The following is a 22,343-nucleotide window of genomic DNA, read 5'->3' as shown; positions in this document are numbered from 1 at the left end:
AAAAAGGTTCTATTTTAGGTTTCATCGATATTTTTTTTTTATTTTTTTTCTTTAAATTTTTATCTTTGTTTTTTTTATTTTTATTTTTAATTTTTTATTTTTAAGATTAAAAAAAATGAAAAAAAAGGTAAAAAAAAAAAAAAAAAAAAAAAAAAAAAATAATAATAAAAAATAAAATTATAAAAATAAATAGTAATAATAATAATAATAATAATAAAAAATAATTGTTTTTTTTATTTATTTATTTAGTTTTACACTATATTTATTTTTATTATTGTTTTTGCATTAAAATGATAATATTAAACCCAACAATGCAAGTGATGGTAATAGAACACTGAGCAGTATTATTTTGTTTGATTTTGATGGTTCTGATGATGATAGTTCTGATGATGATGATGGTTCTGATGATGATAATTCTGAACTGCAATCATCACCTTCCCATCCAAGTATACAATCACATTTACCAATTGCATAATTACATTTTGAACCATTTAAACAATCTGACTTACATTCAAATCCTAAAACACTACAATCATCTTGTATTCTACCAGAATTACATAAACATATTCCAGTGATATGATTACAAATACCTGCACCACTACAATCATTTGGACATCTTTTAAGAGTTTCACAATTGTCACCTTCCCATCCTTCACTACAATTACATCTTTCAAATTTAAATTCACATTCATAAGGGACATCATCATTACATTTGGAAATGCAAATTTCCGATGAAACATTCATAATTTGTACAAATACATTTGAACCATTAAAATTACTATTATTGTTATTATCATTTGAAAAATTACATTTAATTTCATTAAAATCACATGATTCAATATTACAGGTTTTACCATTAACTTGAATATTAATTACTGTCTTATTGTATGAGAAATATCTACCAGCAATTGTTAATGATTCATTGGAATAATCCAATATAGCGGTATTAACTAATGGTAAAAACATATTATAAGCTGCCAATTCAAATGTTGTTTTTGATCCTGGTGGTAAGTGTTGGTATGTGATATTAAATGAATATGGATTTGGTCCATCAGTGCTAATGTATTTTAAACAGAATTGAGTATTATAAATTTCAGGATAACCAGGCATATCACAGGAAAATGAGAATTTATATGAAATATCTAGTATATACATATCCATAGGCGAGAAGCCAATATCTTGACCATAGAGTAAGAGTAGGTCAGAAGAATTATCGTACATTAAATTTGGAATAATTGAAGTGCATGGTGGTTTTGGATCCCAATTGGTAAAATTAATTCCACGAATACGTGGATGATGATCAGGAACATGACAAATAACACAACCAGGAGCTTCACCACTAATAAGATTATTACTAATATCAAAGTTAACTCTACACCAACTTTCATCAATTGATCCTGTTAATTTATTATTTTTTAATTTAAGTACCTTTAAATTTGGAAGTTTACCAAAATCCAATGTGGTTTGAACGTTTCCTCCAATACTATTATTATTCAAATTAATTACAGTTATTTTCTCTTTAAAAACATCTTCTAATTTTGGTAATTCTGAAAAATTACCATCATTAAGAGCACTAAAAGAATAATTTTTAAAAAAAAAGAATATTAATAAAAATAAATTAATATAATAATGTTATTAGTAATAATAATAAATAATATTATTTTTAAATATTTACAAATGTTCTAAATTTTTATAAAAGGAGGAGAATGGGAATTTACCATTAAAATTGAAAAGATTACCTGGACTATCTATGGTTCTAATTTTTAAAATTATAAATAGTTAATTAATGTTTCTCTTTTTTATTTTTTATTTTTTTTTTTTTTTTTTTTTTTTTTTTACATACAATGTATTAAAATTATATGGAATCTTAGCATCTGAGTCCAAGTTTGATAGGTCAATTAAATGAGGTGGGCTATCGATTAAATAGCTTGTGTATCTAAAAAAGTTTTGTTTTGGGTTAGTTTTTTTTTTTTTTTTTTTTTTTTTTTATAAAATAAAACAAAAAACCTACAAATAAATTAATTTATTTCCTGGTGGAATATTACTAAGACCTAATGGAAATGGGAAAACTTGATTCGGGTCCCATGAGTATAAATAAATATCCAAAACATTTGAATAACTTGAAAAATTTGAAACTGATTCTTTATCGAAACTTGGTAAAAATGTGAGTTCACTTGGGGGAAAAAAAAAAAAAAATATTAATTAAAATTAAAAATATATTTTAATAAATATAATGTTAAATTATATAATAGCTTTATACATACACAAAATCAATTGTACCGTTATTATAACTTAATGGTGGTATATTTGAACAATAGGAAGTGAAATCTTTGAATGATGATTTTTTATTTTCATTTAAATCATTTTCAATTATAAAGTTGGTTTTATTTGTAATTGCTGCAGTGCCATATATAAATTCAATATTTTTAAAATGTGAAATTGTTGACATATAAACTGTAGTGTTCAATGATGTAGCTACACCACCATTAACTCTTAAAATATCAATTTCTGTTCTTTTAATAGTATTATTAAATCCAATTTCAGTGTCAACATCAAATATTGATAATAAATCCCCATTTAATAAAAAAACTCTTTCATCGAGAGAATCAGGAAAAGGACCATATAAAAAATTTTTTGAAATTACAAAACTTTCTACACCTCTAAATAAATTAATAATAAAACAAATTAATTAATAAAAAAAAAATTAATATTTTTAAATAAATATATCTTTTTTAAAATTGCCTTACATTGATTTTAAAAAAGGAAAACAAATAAAATCATTTGGCGAAAGTAAATTTATTTTTTTGAAATGAACTACTTGAATTCCTGTTATTCTCCCATCTGAATTACAATTTATTTCATTTTTATTTACTTTACTACAAAAATTATATTGTTTAGTTGTACTATTCAAACTATATAATGATAGATTTAAAATTTTTACTGCTAATTTATTCAAACAACTATCTTTTTTTTTTTTAAAAAAAATAAAAAAAAACAAAAAAAAAAAAAAAATTAAAATGTTAGTTGTGTGTATATGTATAAAAGTTATTGAAGGTTAAAAATAAAAATATAAATACAATCATCTTTATGAATTTGCGAATTAAAACCATTAAAAAACAAAATAAAAACTAATAAAAAAACGAAATATCTTCCCATTATCTTTACTAATTTTTCGTTTGGTAAAAAAAAAAAAAAAAAAAAAAAAACTAAAAAAAAAAAAAACTATTTTTATTTTTTATTTTTTTTTCATAGTTTTATCGTTTGAAAAAAAAAAATTTTATTATAAAAAAAACAATGTTTTTTTTATAATAAATAAATATATTTTAAGAATTTTGTCTTAAAACCACATTTTTTATTTTTTTTTTTAAATTAAAATGATGATAGTATTAAAATTAAAACTATAAATATTATAGTAGTATTTAAAATATTGTTTCTATTTGAATTTGATAATTTGTTCTCAATTTTAATACTACAGTCACCACCTTCCCATCCTTCACTACAATTACATCTTTCAAATTTAAATTCACATTCATAATTATCAGCTGCATTACATTTGGAAATACAAAATTGGGATGAAACATTCATAATTTGTACAAATACATTTAAACCATTAATATTATTGTTATTATCATTTGAAAATTTACATTTAATTTCATTAAAATCACATGATTCAATATTACAGATTTTGCCATCAACTTGAACATTAATTACTGTTTTGTTGTATGCGAAATATCTACCAGCAATTGTTAATGATTCTTTGGAGTTCATTGTAACCTTATTAACCAATGGTAAAAACATATTATAAGCAGCCAATTCAAATGTTTTTCTTGAACCTGGTGGTAATTTTGGGTATGTAATATTAAATGAAAATGGATTTGGTTCATCAGTGTCAATGTATTTAAAACAAAATTGTCTATTTCTAATATCTGGATAACCAGGCATACTGCAATATGGTGAATAGTTATATGAGTTTTCTATTTTAAAATTTGTTCTTGCAACGCCAATATCTTGACCATATATTAATAATAGTTTTGTTGAATTATCGTACATTAAATTTGGAATAATTGAAGTGCATGGTGGTTTTGGATTCCAATTAGTAAAATTTATTCCACGAATAGATAAATCATTTTGTTGAAAATGACAAACCATACAACTAGGAGCTTCACCACCAATAAGATTATAACTAATATCAAAATTAATTCTACACCAACTTTCGTCAATTGATCCTGTTAATCTATTATTTCTTAAATTAAGTGTTGCTAACTTTGGAAGTTTATTAAAATCCAATGTGGTTTGAATATTTCCTCCAATACTATTATTATTCAAATTAATTACAGCTATTTCCTCTTTAAAAACATCTTCTAATTTTGGTAATTCTGAAAAATTACCATCATTAAAATCACTAAAATAATATAATTAATTTATAAATGTTAATAAAAAAAAAAAAAAAAAATTTAAAAAAACAATAATAATTAATCTATAAATATTTACAAAATCACTAAATTTTTATGAAGAGAAGAGAATGGGAATTTACCATTAAAATTGAAAAGATTACCTGGATTATTCAATGTTCTAATTTCCAAAATTATAAATAGTTAATATATATATATATATTTTTTTTTTTTTTTTTTTACATACAATGTATTATAAGAATATAAATCGGTTTTATCGTTTGAGTCTAAGTTTGATAGGTCAATTAAATGAGGTGGGCTATCAATTAAATAGTTAATGTATCTAAAAAAAAAAAATTTAATTGATTTAGATGGTTTTTTTTTTTTTTTTTTTTTTTTTTTTTTTTTTTCTAAAAACCTACATATAAATTAATTTATTATTTGGTGGAATATTACCAAGACCTAGTGGAAATGGGAAAACTTGATTCGGGTCCCATGAATTTAAATAAATATCCAAAACATTTGAATAACTTGAAAAATTTGAAACTGATTCTTTATCGAAACTTGGTAAAAATGTGAGTTCACTTAAATAAAAATAAAAAAAAAAAATATTAATTAAAACTAAAAATATATTTAAATAAATATGTTAAATTAGTTTATACGTACACGAAATTAATAGTTCCATTATTATAACTTAATGGTGGTATATTTGAGCAATAGGAAGTAATTTTTTTAAATGATGATTTTTTATTTTCATTTAAATCATTTTCAAATATAAAGTTGGTTTTATTTGTAATTACTGCAGTACCATATATAAATTCAATATTTTTAAAATGTGAAATTGTTGACATATAAACTGTAGTGTTTAATGATGTAGCAACACCACCAACAAGTCTAAAAGTATCAATTTCTGTTCTTTTAATAGTATTATTAAATCCAATTTCAGTGTCAACATCAAATACTGATAATAAATCCCCATTTAATAAAAAAATTCTTTTATATAAAGTATCAGGAAAAGGACCATATATAAAATTTTTCTCAATTCTAAAACTATCTACACCTCTAAATAAACAGTAAAAAAAAAATACTAATATTTAAAAGAGTAATAATTTTAAAAAATAAATTTTAAAATTTACTTACATTGATTTTAAAAAAGGAAAACAATAATAATCATTTGCTGAAATTAAATTAGTTGCTTTGTTTACAAAATGAGTTAGTTGAATATCTGTTATTCTTCCATTTGAATTACAATTTATTACGTTATTATTTTTTGTTCCACAATAATCATATTGTTTAGATGTACTATTTAATTTATATAATGAAAGATTTGCAATTTTAACAATCAATTTATTTAAACAATTATCTTTTTTTTAAATAAAAAAAAAAAAAAAAAATGTTAGTAACAAAAAATAAAAGTCATTAAAAAAAAAAAAAAAATAGTTTAACTAAAAATAAATACAATCATTTTTTTGAATTTGAGAATTACAACCATTAATAATTGTAGAAACAATTAAAAAAAAAATAAGATAAAATAATCTCATCTTTTTTTTTTTTTTTTATATTGCTTTTACTGGTGAAAAAACAAAAAAAAAAGTACTTGTTTTTTTTTTTTTTTTTTTTTTTTTTTTTGGGTTTAACGGAAATATCTTTCAAAAGCAAGATTTTTTTTTTTTTTTATTTTTTTTTTAATTTTTTTAATTTTTTTATTTTATTACCCAAACTTTATTCTGGTTGAACGAAATCAGCATCAATTTCTCTACATGAAGTTATTGCATATAAAAGTTTTTCTTTCATAACGTCCAATGAACTGTAGTTTGGAATTGAGAGAGTAAAGAAACAAGTTTGAGCTTCAGGTAGATATTCATCTTGAATTTGATAATGATCTTCATTTGAGTTATTTCTTTGATCTTCGAAATCGTCATCATAAAGTCTAGATTCATTTTTAATGAATGGATAGATTTGAAACTGTACATTACTTGTGAATTCTGAAGGTGAAGGTAGTCTTGATCTACCCCAAACAAAACGTAAGAATAAAGTTTGCTCCTCTGATGAAAAAGATTCGAGTATTCTCCAAAACCATGTTACCCTTGGTTCAGAATGAATTAAACCACAATAACGAGTATGTTTTTTTAAGAGTTTAATATCTAAACCTGGAATTCCACAAACACGTTGTTCAATTTCTTGCCATGTGAAAATATTTAAAATATGCAATGGAATGATACTTGAGACACCTTTAACCATTGCATCAATTTGTAATTTAAATTCACCCAATTTATATTGTTCCAATAATGTTGCATACTCTAATCTATTATCCCAATGAACTTGAATTGATTTTCCATCTGGTATTAGCTCAATCAATGACCCATCGATTGAATGAGCAGTGAAATTTTGATCGATATAATCACTAAATACTTCATTGGTGAGTTTTGATTCTTCATTTGAGGTACCTTCTAATAATTCTAAAAAGTTAGTTATATATTTGTCTATAGTTTTTAAATCTTGACGATCAACTTTTGCACAAACTAATGATTTCCATACGATTGAAGGTAAGGATAGTTCAATACAATTTTTAGTACGAATTGCTATACCAATCAATTTACCAATATATTCGAATAGTTGCAATGCTAATGGTGAATTTGCTGATGAGTTTGGTACTAATTTATCACGATTGAATGCAACATCACCTTGAGCATTTTGACATGGTAAAAAAAGATTCATATCTCTACTTTGAAGATCTGTTACAATTTGTGTCATACAATCTCTATATGGTCCACCTGCATCTCTTGCTCCTTCTCTCTCTAATTTAACTTCCCATGCTCTATCATTATGTCTTAATCTAAGTGGATCCAATAAACATAATTGTCTATATGATTGTAAAAATAAATTTTCATTTTTAAAATTTGATATATGATTTGTACTTGATAAATTTGTAGTTATTAATTGTTGTTGATTTGTTTGTTGTTGTTGCTGTTGTTGATTTATTTGTTGTTGCTGTTGTTGCTGTTGTTGTTGTTGTTGAGATGGTAAAGGAGGTGTTGGTGGAGCTGGTAATGGTTGATTTCTACTATTTCTACTCGAAGTTGGTGATGATGTACCACTATTTCTAGATGAAGCAGTAGAAGGAGTAGTAACAACATTTGTTGAATTATTAATATTATTTGTAATTCTAATACTATTACGATTTGATTGTGATTGAGTTCTTAAATTATTATTTGAAATTGTTTGATTATTATTATTATTATTGTTATTATTATTACTATTATTCGAATTGTTATTATTATTATTATTATTATTATTATTATTATTATTATTATTATTATTATTATTATTATTATTGTTTGAAAATAATAAAGAACCATGTCTATTTAAATTAATAATTGGTCTTCTACCTTGTGATCTTGTTTGAGTTAAGAAATTATTTAAAATTTCTAATTTTATATCATTAAATAATAAACCTCTTAATGAACATAATTTATAAGCTGTTGACCAATCATCAGAAGCACCTTTAAGATCTATATAGTTTATAAATTGTTGAATTGAGCTATTGAAATGTTTTAAGATTGTGAATCTTAAAAAGAGGATATGATTACCACTTTGAGTTGAAGAGAACTCCAATAGTAATGGGAACAGAGTTAGATACTCTTGAATTAAACATTGTTCAAATGATAATTGATTTGGATTTCTTTTTTGTTTTTCACAACAAGCATTTATAAATTTAACCAATTCCAAATCCATTGCATGATTCCAACAAGATGTTGAAGTTGAAGATTTTGATAGCAATGTTATGATCTCCTTATCGAATTTCTTTCCATTCTCAACTTGAACCTCTTCAGAGAATTGTGGAGTGATTGTGAATCTAAAACCCCATTCAGTCTCTTGAGAGTCTGAATAAAATGACCAAATGAATCTATCACCAGGGATAATGATTGGAGTTAATGGGAAATCACCAGTATAGAAACCAATATCATCACCACCAGGAGTTGATTTAGAAAACATTAAATAGTCAATATATGTTTGAGTTCTTGATTTTGGATCAAATTCAATCTTTAATGAAATTGAATCTGGTATAACGATATTGCTAGTGACCCGGGCCGAAGGTGGGTATGGGTGTGGACTATCAACAACTTGAACTGGTAATGTCTCTATAAATGCCTCTTTAATAAACTCTTTACTAAATCCTTTACCCTTAAATAAATTATCTAATATTTTCGATATCTTTACCATCTTACTAAACCAAATTTTATGTTCCTCCCTAATATTAAATACTGAATAGTTATAATTATTATTTATACCAACATTTACATTATTAATATTAATAACACTTGAACCATTTGATGATAAATTATCATTTATAGTTGTTGTTGTTGTTGTTGTAGTAGTTGTTGTAGTAGTTATTGTAGTTATAATACTATCATCATTATTTAAATTTGTTGTTGGTAAATTTCCATCTATGATTGGTTGTTGTTGTTGTTGTTGTTGTTCTTGTTCTAATTGTTGATTTTCTTTTTCTTTTTCTTTTTGTTTTTGAATTTCTAGTTGTTGTTGAATTTCTTGTTGTTGTTGTAAATGTAATTGTAAATTTGCATTTGATAAAATTATATGAGTTTGAATACAAAGTTCAATTAATTTTTGAAGGAATTGTGAATGAATTGGTGAATTATTTGGATGTGTATTTGTACCTTTCTCAATTTTATAAATTTTAAACATTTCATCCTTTAAGAATTCAATTTTTTGAGAGATTTCTTTTTGAATTGATAATGAGAGTAAATGTAAACTTGGATTCTCTATTAATTTCTGTAATAGACGAGTTAAGAAATTAATTGCCTTTAAACGTCTATCCAATGGTTTATTGACTGATAAATGTAATAAGAGGGAATCGAATAAATCATTTGTAAAGAATGATGGATAATTCTTTAAGAATAATGATATATCCAATTGTAATACCCAATCGACTAAAAAACATGCAAATTCAAAATTTGGTTGTGGTAATAGACAAACGTCACTTGTTTTCATTCTAATTGGTGTTACAGTGAATTTATAACCCCATTCTGAACGATTTGAATCTGCGATGAAAACCATCCAAAATTGACAAGCATTATTAATGATCGTTGGTGGGAATGAACTGAATTTACCACTATAGGATGCAATATGTTGAGTGCAGGATGGATCATAAAAGAATTTTAAAATCGCATAACCAGGTTCAGAATATGATTTACTATCAAATGTAATCAATAATGATTGTGCACCTTCAATACGAATAATCTTTTTCAATCTATAATTTGATGGATATGGATGTGGTGATTCTTCATGATGTTGTAATTGTAGATATTCACCCGCTGTATCTTTCAATTGTTGACAGCATTCCTTTGTCAATACTTCAATTAATGAAATTGATGATTGAATACTTGGTGTTTTCGATCTAAATGATGCACTTGAAATACATGCTGAATTAATAATTTGTATCCATTCTAATAACTCTTCTTGACTAGTTGCTTGAAATAAATGAGTTTTATTTGATGTCAATGTAATTTGAAAACAATAATCTGGTTTCTTTGAACCACTTGACATTGATGAAAAACTAATCTTTGTTTGTTTTGTTAATGATACTTGTGTTACTGAAACAATATCTCTTAAATCAACTGTACCAATTGGATTAATTATACTATTATTTAAATTATTATTTAAATTATTATTATTATTATTACCATTACCAAAACTAAAACTATTATATTGATTATTTATACCATAATTACCAATTTGATGATAATTTAAGCTACCAGTTTGATTTGTAGCTATAGGCTTATAAAAGAATAAACAATCACTTGATAATACAACATAGATTCTTTTCCATAATTTTATAATTTTTTGTTGTTTCATTAAATGACCAATTTTCAATGGTTCACTTAATAAAAACATTGATTGTGATAAAGCCTGTTGTTGTTGTATATGACTATTATTACTAATAATTGAATTTGTTGTATTTAAATTACTATTAATGATACCACCATTGTTATTATTATTACTATTTGAACTACTTGAATTACCACCAATTGTAATATTATGACTATTTAAACTACTACCCAAAATTGTTGTTTGATTTAAACTATGATGATCGGGTTTATAACTTTTCCATTTGGTTGGTGTTATTGGATTACTATTGTTGTTGTTGTTGCTATTATTATTATGATTACTTAAAGATGAGGATAGTGATGGTGAAGTTGGAGTTGGTGGTAATGGTGATGCATAATTATGATTATGTTTATTTGGTGGTGTTTTATTATATATACGTTGTTGAATATTTTGATGGTTATTATTATCAATACCATTTGTATTTTTTGTTGGCGTTAAATTTGATATTGATGCTAATGATGCCGGTGTTAATGTTGCTGAAGTGTTTGATGAAGAGGTTGACGTGGAATTAATTTTATTATCAATAGTTGTTTCAACACAATTATTACCTACACCACCACCAACACCTACATTTTTAATAATATTACCACCACTACCACTACCATTACTATTATTACTACTATTATTATTATTAGTATTATTATCAAATTCTTGTTTTAATAAAATTGATAATTTTGATTGTAATGATTTTAAATTTACAAAATCTTTTTGATTTTTTGGTGAAATATTTAAAATTTTAGTAATATTATTAATATTATTTGATAAGATATGATTTGAGGAATCATTTAAAAGTGTAGTGTGAAGAGTTAACTTTAATATATAGATTAAATTTTTAGCACCACCAAATGATTGATAAGATATTTTAATGGAAGGAGGTAAACTAACCAATAAAGATATTAAAGCTTGTCTTGAATATAAAATTGATAATGCCATCTCTGATGATGTATCTAAATGAATCAATTGAGAATAAGAATATTTATCAATTGATTGGATTGGATTCTTTAATGATGATAAACTTTCTCCACTACTTGTTGTGGAAGTTGTTGTTGTTGTTGTTGTTGTTGTTGTTGTTGTAGAAGTAGTGGGTGAAGTTGTAGTTGGATTAGTGGTTGGACAAATGAAAATTTCATAACAACACCACCAATCAATTAAAGTTAAAGTATCATCATCTAAAAAGGTAACTAAAACTTGTCTATGCTTTTTATCGATTGATTTAACAATACCCACCTTACCAATACAACTATCCATTTCATTAACCCAGTTTGATCTACGTAAATTCAATTTCTCTCTCTTTGATACCATAACATGTAAACCAACTTTAACTTCTGACCAAAGTATTTTTTTACCAATGATACCATCCTCTGGTAAGTCTTCTTCTGCAATAACGCCTTGTAAATTTTCTTCCTCAATTTCTTCATCATATTGTTGTTGTTGCTGTTGCTGATGTTGCTGCTGATGTTGTTGTTGTTGTTGTGAAGAGGAAGAGGACTGATTACTATGGCTACTATGTAATGGCGGTCTACCACGTGTATTTTGATTTGAAAAACCTGATGTTTGTGGAGAATCATCATCATTACGATTATTATTAATTAAATTTGGTGGTAATGAAATTTCATCCTCTTCATATGAAGATCCTAAAATTTCATCAAAATCATCAATTACCTCATCATTATCATCTTCAAAATTAATTTCTGATGTTAAATCTTCAAAATCATCATTATTGATATTTGAATTTTGTTGCTGTTGCTGTTGTTGTTGTTGCTGTTGTTGTTTAACATGATGTTGAAGTGGAATTGTTATGGTACTATTTGATCTTGAATTTGAACCATTATATTGGTGACCTAAAGTATGATTTAAAAATGATTTTAAAGTTTTTTCATAAATTCTATCTTTTAATAAAAATGATAGCCTCTCCATTTTTTCAATTTTTGGTTCATTTAGGAATTGAATAGGTCTACCTAAAGCAAACTCTACAAGAATTGGTATTAATCCATCTTCCAATGAAAACTTTGAACAATTTGAGAATTTTAATAACCCATTAAAGATTTTCATAACCCTTGATTTTATAAATAAATATATATTTCTAATATTACTTGATGAATTAGTTATACAAACACTATTAGCCAATTGACCATATCCGCTACTATTGTTATTATTATTATTACTACTATTAATATTATTATTTTTAATACTATTAGTTGGTAATCCTGACGCGGAAGTTGTTGAAGGTGAATTTGAATAATTAACTGAAAGTGAAGAAGATGATGATGATAAATTTGATGATGAATTTATAATTTCATTTAATATATTATTTGTCATACCACCTATTCCACCATTGCTATTATTAGTATTATTATTATTATTATTATTTAATGTAGTTGAAATTGAATAAGATGGTGGCGTTGTATAAACTCTATTTGAACTATTATTATTATTTTGGACTAATGGAGATGGTGGTTTTAAAAATGTTGAAATTGATTGAATTATTGATATTGGATTTGAGAATAAAGAGAAATCGATTGGAATCTCTTGAATTGGTTTTAAAGCTATACGATTATGAGTTGTCTTTAATAGTTTTTCAACATTACAATCCAATAAAACTCTACATAAATGATTGACTACACTATATTCAATGACAGTACCATTTTCAAAGCATCCAGATCCAATATCAACTTCAACTCTTGCACCTTGCCAAACACCATCCATATATCCTGATAATAATGATATTGTTGAAAATATTTGAAATAATGATTGAATATTATTTGTTAATAATTTATTTGGTTGTTGTTGTTGTTGTTGTTGTTGTGAATTAATTGTTGGTGATGGAATTGATGGTGGAGTTGTTACACCTTTAGTACTACTAACACCACTACTACTATTTGCATTATTATTATTATTATTATTATTATTATTATTATTATTATTATTATTATTATTATTATTATTATTATTATTATTATTATTATTATTATTATTATTATTATTATTATTATTATTATTAATGAAAATATTTGATTGAATAGTTGTAGGTAATAATTTTAAACCATCTAAAATATAAGATTGAAGATGTTGTTTCCATTGTTGTGAAGATTTAAATAATGAACGAAGGAGATAAACTATTTCATTAACATAAGACAATGTTAAGGTTGGAACATTTCTATCTGAAAGATATTCTAAATGATAAGTTATAATTGGTGTTAAATCATATTGAAATGGTTGTTGACCAAAGTTAACACCAACTGAACCACCTGAAGACATTGCTACCACTGGATAGAAATCACCAATAACATTTTTGAAGGCGGTTCCTAAATATTTACCATTTTTTGTAAAGAAAACTTTACCATCTTTATGGTTGAATCCACAACCAATGATATCATTTCTAGAGAATGGTTGTGAATAACCTTTTGATTGAATTGAAATGGTATTTGTTCTACAACAAATTTTATTACCATCTTTACTTGAATAACCTAAACCAAATCTCCAATCCTTTAATGATGGTGTTAATTGATCAATATCACTTGAAGGGAATAAACCAACAATTAACTCTTTTGTATCACTCTCTAATTTAACTTCAAAATAAAAGAATGGTGCTGATTCTGGTATCATTATATCTGATTTAATAAATTGTAATCCTTGAATTTCATTATTATTACCACCATTACTATTATTGCTATTATTATTTATTGAAGCTGATGAAGTTGATATTGTATTTGTTGGAATATTAGTTTGAGATGTTGTAGAGTTTATATTATTATTAGAAGTTGGTGAAGTTGAATTTGTTACAGATGATGAAGAAATTCCATTATTATTACTAGAATTAATATTATTACCACTGTTATTATTATTATTATTATTATTATTTAAATTATTTCTTGGATTGTTTGATGAAATAAAAGTAGCAACTTTTGAATCATCAGAAAACTTTATAAATGATGATGGAGAAAGTATATCCCAAGCCATTGGAAATTGAGTAGTTTTATCGAAAATTGAAAAGAATGATTGTGGTGAAGAATCAATTTTTGAACCACTATAACTACTTGTACGATATAGATTATAGTGTTGATTATTTGATGAAATGAAATAACGTGGATCAATATGTTTTGAAATTTCATTTAAATCACTTGAACAACCCCAAAAACAAACAGCACCTAAAATTTCCAACAATAATGAAAATATAGTTTTTGATGTTGGTATAGAGGTGGTACTACTATTACCACTAATACTTGTTGAGCTAGTATCCATTGGTACTAATAATTTTAAAGGTGAAATTGATGGTAAAATTCTTCTAAATATTCTTAATATTAATTTTCTTTGAGTTTCATCACCAACTTGAAGTATACAATGGAAAATATTCATAAAAGTGGTTGAACATAGTCTTTGTTTAACATTTTCAAAAGAACTAATTATATATAACAATGTTAAAGAATCTGATAAATCAACATAAGATTTCTCTACTCTATAAATTCTACGAGATTTTAAATTATTTGCAGTATTTGGTGATGATACTCCTGATTGTGTTTCACCATTGCTATTGCTATTACTACTAACACCATTAACACCTCTACCCCAATACAATCTATTTTGTTCCTTTAAAAATGATAATGATGATTCTAATTGAATTACCATTAAACTAAAGAATGAATCTCTTAATGATTCAAATTTAGATGATGAAATTGTTGTTGTTGTTGTTGTTGTTGTCGTTGTCGTTGTTGTTGATGTTGGTGTTGGTGTTGTTATATTTTCACTATTATTACTTGTTATATCAACACAAATTAAACCTAAAAATTTAAAAAGTGCTTTTGCATTCTTTTTTAATTTTTCTCTTTCTAATTTATCTTCTTCCACAAAATTTGAATAAATTGAACCACTAACTCCACCAACATTATAGAGTGGAGTTGATTCCATACTTTCAAATAAACTACTTGTACTATTTGAATGTAAGAAACTACCAGATGGTGAACCACCACCGCCGCCAACACTATTTCTATGATTAGTATAATCACCACTACCACTATTACTATTATTTGAATTGTTATTCCAAATTCCACCCCAAATAGATTCATTTGTCATTAAATTATGAATTTTATTGAAAATATCAACTTGTGTTAACATTTCTGAATCATCTGGTGAGAAATTTAAAGTGAAAGCATCTAGAGCATAAAGTTTTAAAGTTGAATCTGAATTTTGATCATTTAACAAACAAGATACATCTTCCATGAGTAATTTAAAATTCTTTTTAACTTCTTTAATTAATTTTATACCACAACCATGTAAAAAATCTAAATAATGATAAGGTGGACATCTACGTTTAACTAGACCCGAATTTCTAAGTGCTGGACCAATAAAACATAATGCCTCTGGTTTCATTGTATGATCTGATGTACATTTCAATATATCTCTCATCGCTTGTAATCCCAATGTTCTAGTGTATGCTCTTGATCTTCTAGTGATCATTATATTTTTAATATCTTCGATTTGTAAAGAATTTGATAAAATAAATTTAAATAATACAGAGCTAATCTCTTGTTTAATTGAATTATTAATTGAAAGTTCATCATATGATTGTAACTCCAATAGAAACATTGAATTATCAATGATTTTATCTGCAATTTCTTTATAGATTGATTCTCTAAACTCAGAATGAGTCCTCATATCAACACTTCTCCTCTTTTGTGATTCTGTTATCTCATCATTTGGGTGATTTGATAATTGAGATTCTTGATGTTTTTGAATGATTGCAATTCTAATATGTAAAACTGATTTCCAAAGGTCAATCAATGATTGTGGTGGTTTTAAAATATTGGTAACACTACCACTACTACTATTGATACTTATACCTTCATCTTGTTGTTGTTGTTGTTGTTGTTGTTGTTGTTGTTGTTGTTGTTGTTGTTGTTCCTGATGTTCTTGTTGTTTTTGTTTTTGTTTTTGTTTTAGTTGTTGTTTACATTCAATGATTTCCAATGAAAATCTTAAAGCAATATCACCTAAACTTAAATGTTTTATTAATGCTGCGATTACAGCCTGTTGTGCAGATTTGATTGTAGCTTTTCCTTTTAATTTTTCACCTGTTGTATGTTTCCACATAAAATCTGATAAATGACTTGAAAGTATTTCACCATTTCTTTTTGCTAATGAATAACAAAATCTTTGAATTAATTTTGAACTAATTGTATTTGATATATCAATATTATCAATTAAATAATTATTATTATTATTATTATTTTCTTCATTATTATTATTATTTTTTAAAACATAATCTTCTTCAATACCACCACTAAATAAAGGTGATTCTAAAAATAAAGTATTTTCTAATTCTAAATCTGTTAAATAATCACCACTAATTAAACAAGAAGAGAATCTACCAGCTAAACAACACATTGTTTTCTCTAAATGTGAAGACCAAGGTAATGAAGTTTTATCGGAATTTGGCATATGACCAATAATATTACAACGATAACCCCAATAATTTGAGTAAGTATTATTAATTGCAGAAACTGAACCAGTTATAAATTGAAAAACAACAGTATCACCTGGAATTAAAATTCTTCTTTTAGGCCATTTTGTATGAGAGAATTGTTCCAATGGTTCTTTTGAATCTATTGATTCAAAAATTTGTAAAACATCATCTAAAGTACTTGTATAACTTCTCTCATCAAAAACTAATGATAAAAATACTGCACCAGGTATTGAAACAGATTGTCTTGAATTTGTATACGGATGATATGGATGTGGTGATTCTGAAATTCTTGAAGGACCTTCAACAAATGATGATCTTTTTTGTAATGGTTGTCTTAAACTTGGTATACCACCATTATTACTATTACTATTATTATTATTATTATTGTTATAACTTAAATTGTGATTATTAATATGATGATGATGATGATTAATTAAATCTGGTCTATTTAAAATTTTTGGTAATCTTCTATTAACTCTATCAACAACACCAATTAATAAAACTAATGATGGTAATAATTCTTTTGCTAACCAAATTTTATAACTAAATAAAAATAGTGAATGTATTAATGTTGGTAATAGTGCACCAACCACTGATGATTTGAAATCGGTTAAAAGAATGGATTGATTCTTTTGTGAATCCATATCCAATACACCATTTAATAATTCTCTACATTTATCCATTAACAAAATACTATAAGAAACCAAAGCTTGTGATGGTGCATCCATTTCACCATTACCAATGTAAGTACTATTTTCAACACGAACTATTAAATCCTTTTGAATTGATAATAGTAATCTCATTGCTGGTGAACTTGTTGGTGGTGGTGATTGACTACTATATAATGAGAATCCTAAATGTTGAGTTTGTGAATCTTGTCTTGAAATATGTGGTATAATAGTTTGTGGTGGTATTGTTGCTTGAGCTTCCGCTAATAAATGTGTAATAATTGGTACAAATAAATTCATTGAATCTGTTACACTATTACTATTATTACCATTAATTCTAAATCCACTATTATTACCATTACCATTACCATTATTATTATTATTATTATTACTCTTTTTTGTTGAAGTTTCATTAAATTCATTAATTAAAGGTGGTAATGCAAAAAATGATGCATTTGAATGACTTGATAATAATATTAATACTCTATTTAATAATATTGAATATCCTTGATCTTTATTATTATTATTATTATTATTATTATTACTGTTATTGATGTTATTATTATTATTATTGATGTTATTATTATTATTATTATTCTTTTTTGGTATTGGTTTTAAATTTGAAATTGGAATATTTGGTTGTTGTTGTTGTTGTTGTTGTTGTTGTTGATGTTGTTGTTGTTGATGTGATTGATCATTTAATTTTCTAAATTTTGAAACTTGATCTAATAAATGAAAAACAAAATTTGCTTTATCAAGTGAAGTTGGATAAAATAAATCTAAACCAATTGTTAAAACTTCACAAGATTCTTCACGTATGGTTTCAATGAAATGTATACAATTACTATTGTTATTACCAGTACCATTACTATCGATGATACCATCTATAACGAAATTTAATAATAAAGTACGAATTTGTAAAAGAAACTTTTGATTTATACATTTTAATAAATTATCTCTTGATGAATCAAATACTGGATTTCTTTCTAAAACTCTTAAATTTGAACATAGTCTAAACAAATTTACCTTTAATAATCTTAGACAATAGATTATACAACGTAATGTTTCAATGGTTTTAAATAAATTACCACTATTATAATTATTATTATTATTATTACTATTACTACCACTATTTGAGTTTACAACAACAACAACACTACTTGTAAGTTTTAATTGATTTTTATAATATTCCAATATATCATACAATTGTGAAAATGTATTAAAATTAACTTCAACACTAAATGGCTCTGTTAATTTATGAATATGTTGATAAACTAATCCACCTTGGTTATGACCTGCATTATCATTACTAATTGATGGCATATATTCAACTGCTAATTTTGATAAAATTGATAATATAGTTGATACAACTTCTTTTGGTTCAATTAATTGTTCATTATTATAATTATTATTATTATTATTATTATTATTATTATTATTATTATTATTATTATTATTATTATTATTATTATTATTATTATTATTATTATTATTATTATTATTATTATTATTATTATTATTAGTTGGAGAAGTATTATCTTCTTGATTAAATTGTTGTTGCTGATTATTGTTAGTTTGTTGTTGTGGTTGTTCAACATTCATTGAAGTTATTAATGATGATTGTGGTAATAAAATTGGTTGTGGTGTTATATTTGCACCATTAGTTGTTGTTGTTGTTGTCGCTGTAGTTGTTGTTGTTGTTGTTGTTGTTGATGTTGTTGGAATTGGAGGTGGAGGTGGTGGTAAAATTGGTGATTGTGCAATTGTTGAAGGAAATGAATGTTTTGGACCAAATCCTTCATTCCCATATTTACCAATTTCAGATTCTGATGAAGAATAACTCCAAATTACATTATTTAAATAATCATAGAATGAAGCTAAACCAATGGGCTGATTCTCTAAACAATAATTTCCAATTAAACTACCATCAGTCAATGAAAATGCTCTACAAATATATGATTTTGAGTCATAATTATAATCGCTACCAAATGGTGGTGGTAATACAACCATTAAATAATGACCATTGGTATAAAATGATCCAAATTCTAATATCTTTGGATTTAAAACTGCTGTAAACTCTTCATTATTTTGATAGTAATAATAACTACCATTTCTTTCATTATAATTATTATTACTATTATTATTATTATTATTATTATTATTATTATTATTATTATTATAAAAGTTACCACTACCACTACTATTACCATTATCATTACTATCATTATTATCAGAATATCTTAATTCAATTCTTTTATAATGTTGAAATTGATCAAATGGATCATACATATCCACAACAAATTGTTTATTTCTTTGCATTGATAATAAATATAAATATCTACCATCTGTAAATATTGGTGATCTTGTATTATTATTAATATTATTATTATTATTATTATTATTATTATTATTATTTGAATTATTATTTGTAAAAGATGAAAATGTATGAAAATTATGATGATGATGATGTTGTTCTTGACATTCTGGTGCAAATGGTAATGATAAATTATTTACAGTTTCAATTGAACCAGTACCATCTTGATTAATTCTACCAATTTCTTCCAATGTCAATGGATTTAAAACTATTAGAGTTGATTGATCAATCGAAGGTGAACGATAATATAATGATGAACCAATGAATGCTAACCAACCTTTTTCCTTTGGATAGAAATCTGCTTTTCTAATATAAACTCTACCTTGATGTGTACCAAAATAACCTGTACCAATCTTTACTAAACCACAATAATCATGAATATAAATATATTCACCATCACATGTTATCGTTGCAATAATATTGGTTGAATTTGATTGATGAGTTGATAAAAATGATAATGAATCATCTGAAATATGATCATTCCATTGAATTGGCCATGTTGAAAATAATAATTCCCTACTTAATGGTGATAATGGTAAATCAACTTTCCATTGTTCAAATTGTTTAATTAAACTAGACATTCTTAATCCAATAATATTATTGTTTGATGTCGGTATTGTTGATGTTGGTGTACTACTACCACTACTAGTATTTTTTGTGTTATTCGATCTATTAATAGTTGTTGATGATGATGATGTTGGTGTTGTAGTTGCTGTTGTTGTTGTTGTTGTTGTTGTGATTGTTGAAGGTGTTAAAATTAAAAATAAAGAATATAAAATTGAACTTAATGAACCCTGTGATAATGATAAACCAATTAATGATTCCATTGCCTCACGCTTTATTAATGGTGAATTACTAGATAGTGCAGATAGTAACCATTTTGATAAACTATCTATACAATCTTGAGGTTCACCTGCCATTGATAATAATGGTAATTCTTTTATCATTGAATTAAATGATTTCAATGTTGATAATGATATCTTTTGTTCGAAAACCTGTTCTTGTAATGTCGTTATAAATAATCTACATGCTATTCTAATTGAAATTGGCGGTATTTGTACTTTTTTAATTCTAGTTTTTGCTTTTGAATGATAAATTGAATCGAATAACTAAAAAAATATATATAAAAATTAGTATTAAAATTTTTTAAAATAATAATAATAATAATAATAATAATAATAAAACTTTACTTTTTTTCTTGCAATTTCTCTTTTTAACGCTAAATGAATTCTTTTTAAAATACATAATCTTTTTTGTAAAAGTGTTTGATAATATGCTGTGTTTACATTTGATTGTGAGTATAAATCCTCTAGGATAAATGATAATGTTTTTTGGTGAGTTTTATAAGAATCTTCTGGAATTAAATAAACTGGTATACTTGATCGATTTTTATATTCTTCTATGAAATCCGCTATACTATTATTATATAAACTATTTGGATTATTATTATTATTATTGTTATTACCATTATTATTAGTGTTTGTATTGTTATTATTGATTGAATTTGTTGAAGATGAATTAGTATTATTATTGTCTTTGTTGTTATTATTTGGTTGTGTGGAGTTTGCTGATTGTCCTGCAGCATTATTATTATTATTTTTATTATTATTGTTGTTGTTACTATTATCGCTATTGTTTGATGCTCCACTATTTGCAGTAGTAGATGATGATGATGGTGGAGTAGTTGTTGTTGTTGTTGTTGTTGTTGTTGTTGTTGTTGTTGTTGTTGAAGTAGTTGATTTTATTCCACCTTGTTGCTGTTGTTGTTGTTCTTGTAATTGTTGTTGTAATTGTTGTTGTAATGGTAAATTTGATCTATCTTTATATGATGAAAAGAATGATGTTTCTTCAATTTGTTCAATCATTATCAGTCTATCTATATCTTTAAAATTTGAAAGTGGTTTTGATTGAAGCATATAATACTTTTCAATTGTAAATGAATCATTGAAAAGATTTTCCTCTGGTATTCCTAACCAAACTTTATCATCAACACTATAAACATATTTATGTGTGTCAAATTATTTATATTTGAATATATGTATTAGTATTTATATTTTGAATCATTTAATTAATATTCATTTTTTTTTTTTTTTTTGAAAAATAAATTGATTCATTTATTATAAATTATTAAATTAGGTAATTTCTTATTTTTAATTGATTTAATCAATTTTTAATGAAAAAATTTTCTTAATAAGACAAAAACTATTAAAAAATTAGAAATTGCATTAAAAAATAAAAAATTGCCAAATTCATAATAAAATTTATTAATTTCTTTTTTCAAGTGAATAAAATTACCTTGTTAATGCTAAAGTTCTTGGTGATAAATCGATCACTTCTTTTCCTTTAATATGAGAATTCCCCATTTTTTTTTTTTTTTTTTTATGATAATACAAAAATAGCAATAATTACTATTTACTAATAAATAAATAAATAAATAAATAATAAATAAATAAATAAATAAATAAATAAATAAAATTAAAAATATATGATATAATAATTTAGAAACGAATGATTTTTTTTTTTTTTTTTTTTTTTTTTTT

At 24.6% G+C, this 22,343-nt stretch overlaps 3 protein-coding genes across 3 annotated transcripts; all 3 read right to left on the bottom strand.

Annotated features, from left to right (window-relative positions):
* Nucleotides 1-285: 285 nt before the first annotated feature.
* Nucleotides 286-3,156, bottom strand: DDB_G0286963 (hypothetical protein; the record flags this gene model as incomplete). Its single annotated transcript, XM_632380.1, has 6 exons — nt 286-1,573; nt 1,676-1,756; nt 2,012-2,173; nt 2,265-2,660; nt 2,748-2,964; nt 3,078-3,156. 6 exons carry the CDS (start codon nt 3,154-3,156, stop codon nt 286-288), a joined length of 2,223 nt encoding a protein of 740 aa, XP_637472.1.
* Nucleotides 3,157-3,369: 213 nt separating this feature from the next.
* DDB_G0286933 (hypothetical protein) lies at nt 3,370-5,932 on the bottom strand (the record flags this gene model as incomplete). The annotated part of the gene is made up of 7 exons (XM_632379.1): nt 3,370-4,402; nt 4,492-4,572; nt 4,639-4,734; nt 4,814-4,975; nt 5,058-5,453; nt 5,532-5,754; nt 5,851-5,932. The coding sequence occupies 7 exons, from the start codon at nt 5,930-5,932 to the stop codon at nt 3,370-3,372; spliced, it is 2,073 nt and encodes a 690-aa protein (XP_637471.1).
* Nucleotides 5,933-6,113: 181 nt separating this feature from the next.
* DDB_G0286931 (hypothetical protein) lies at nt 6,114-22,166 on the bottom strand (the record flags this gene model as incomplete). The annotated part of the gene is made up of 3 exons (XM_632378.1): nt 6,114-20,912; nt 20,994-21,795; nt 22,099-22,166. The coding sequence occupies 3 exons, from the start codon at nt 22,164-22,166 to the stop codon at nt 6,114-6,116; spliced, it is 15,669 nt and encodes a 5,222-aa protein (XP_637470.1).
* Between the last annotated feature and the right edge of the window lie 177 nt (nt 22,167-22,343).

Source organism: Dictyostelium discoideum (assembly GCF_000004695.1).
Source record: "Dictyostelium discoideum AX4 chromosome 4 chromosome, whole genome shotgun sequence".
Classification (NCBI taxonomy): Eukaryota; Evosea; class Eumycetozoa; order Dictyosteliales; family Dictyosteliaceae; genus Dictyostelium; species Dictyostelium discoideum.
This window is presented reverse-complemented; position numbering and strand designations above follow the sequence as displayed.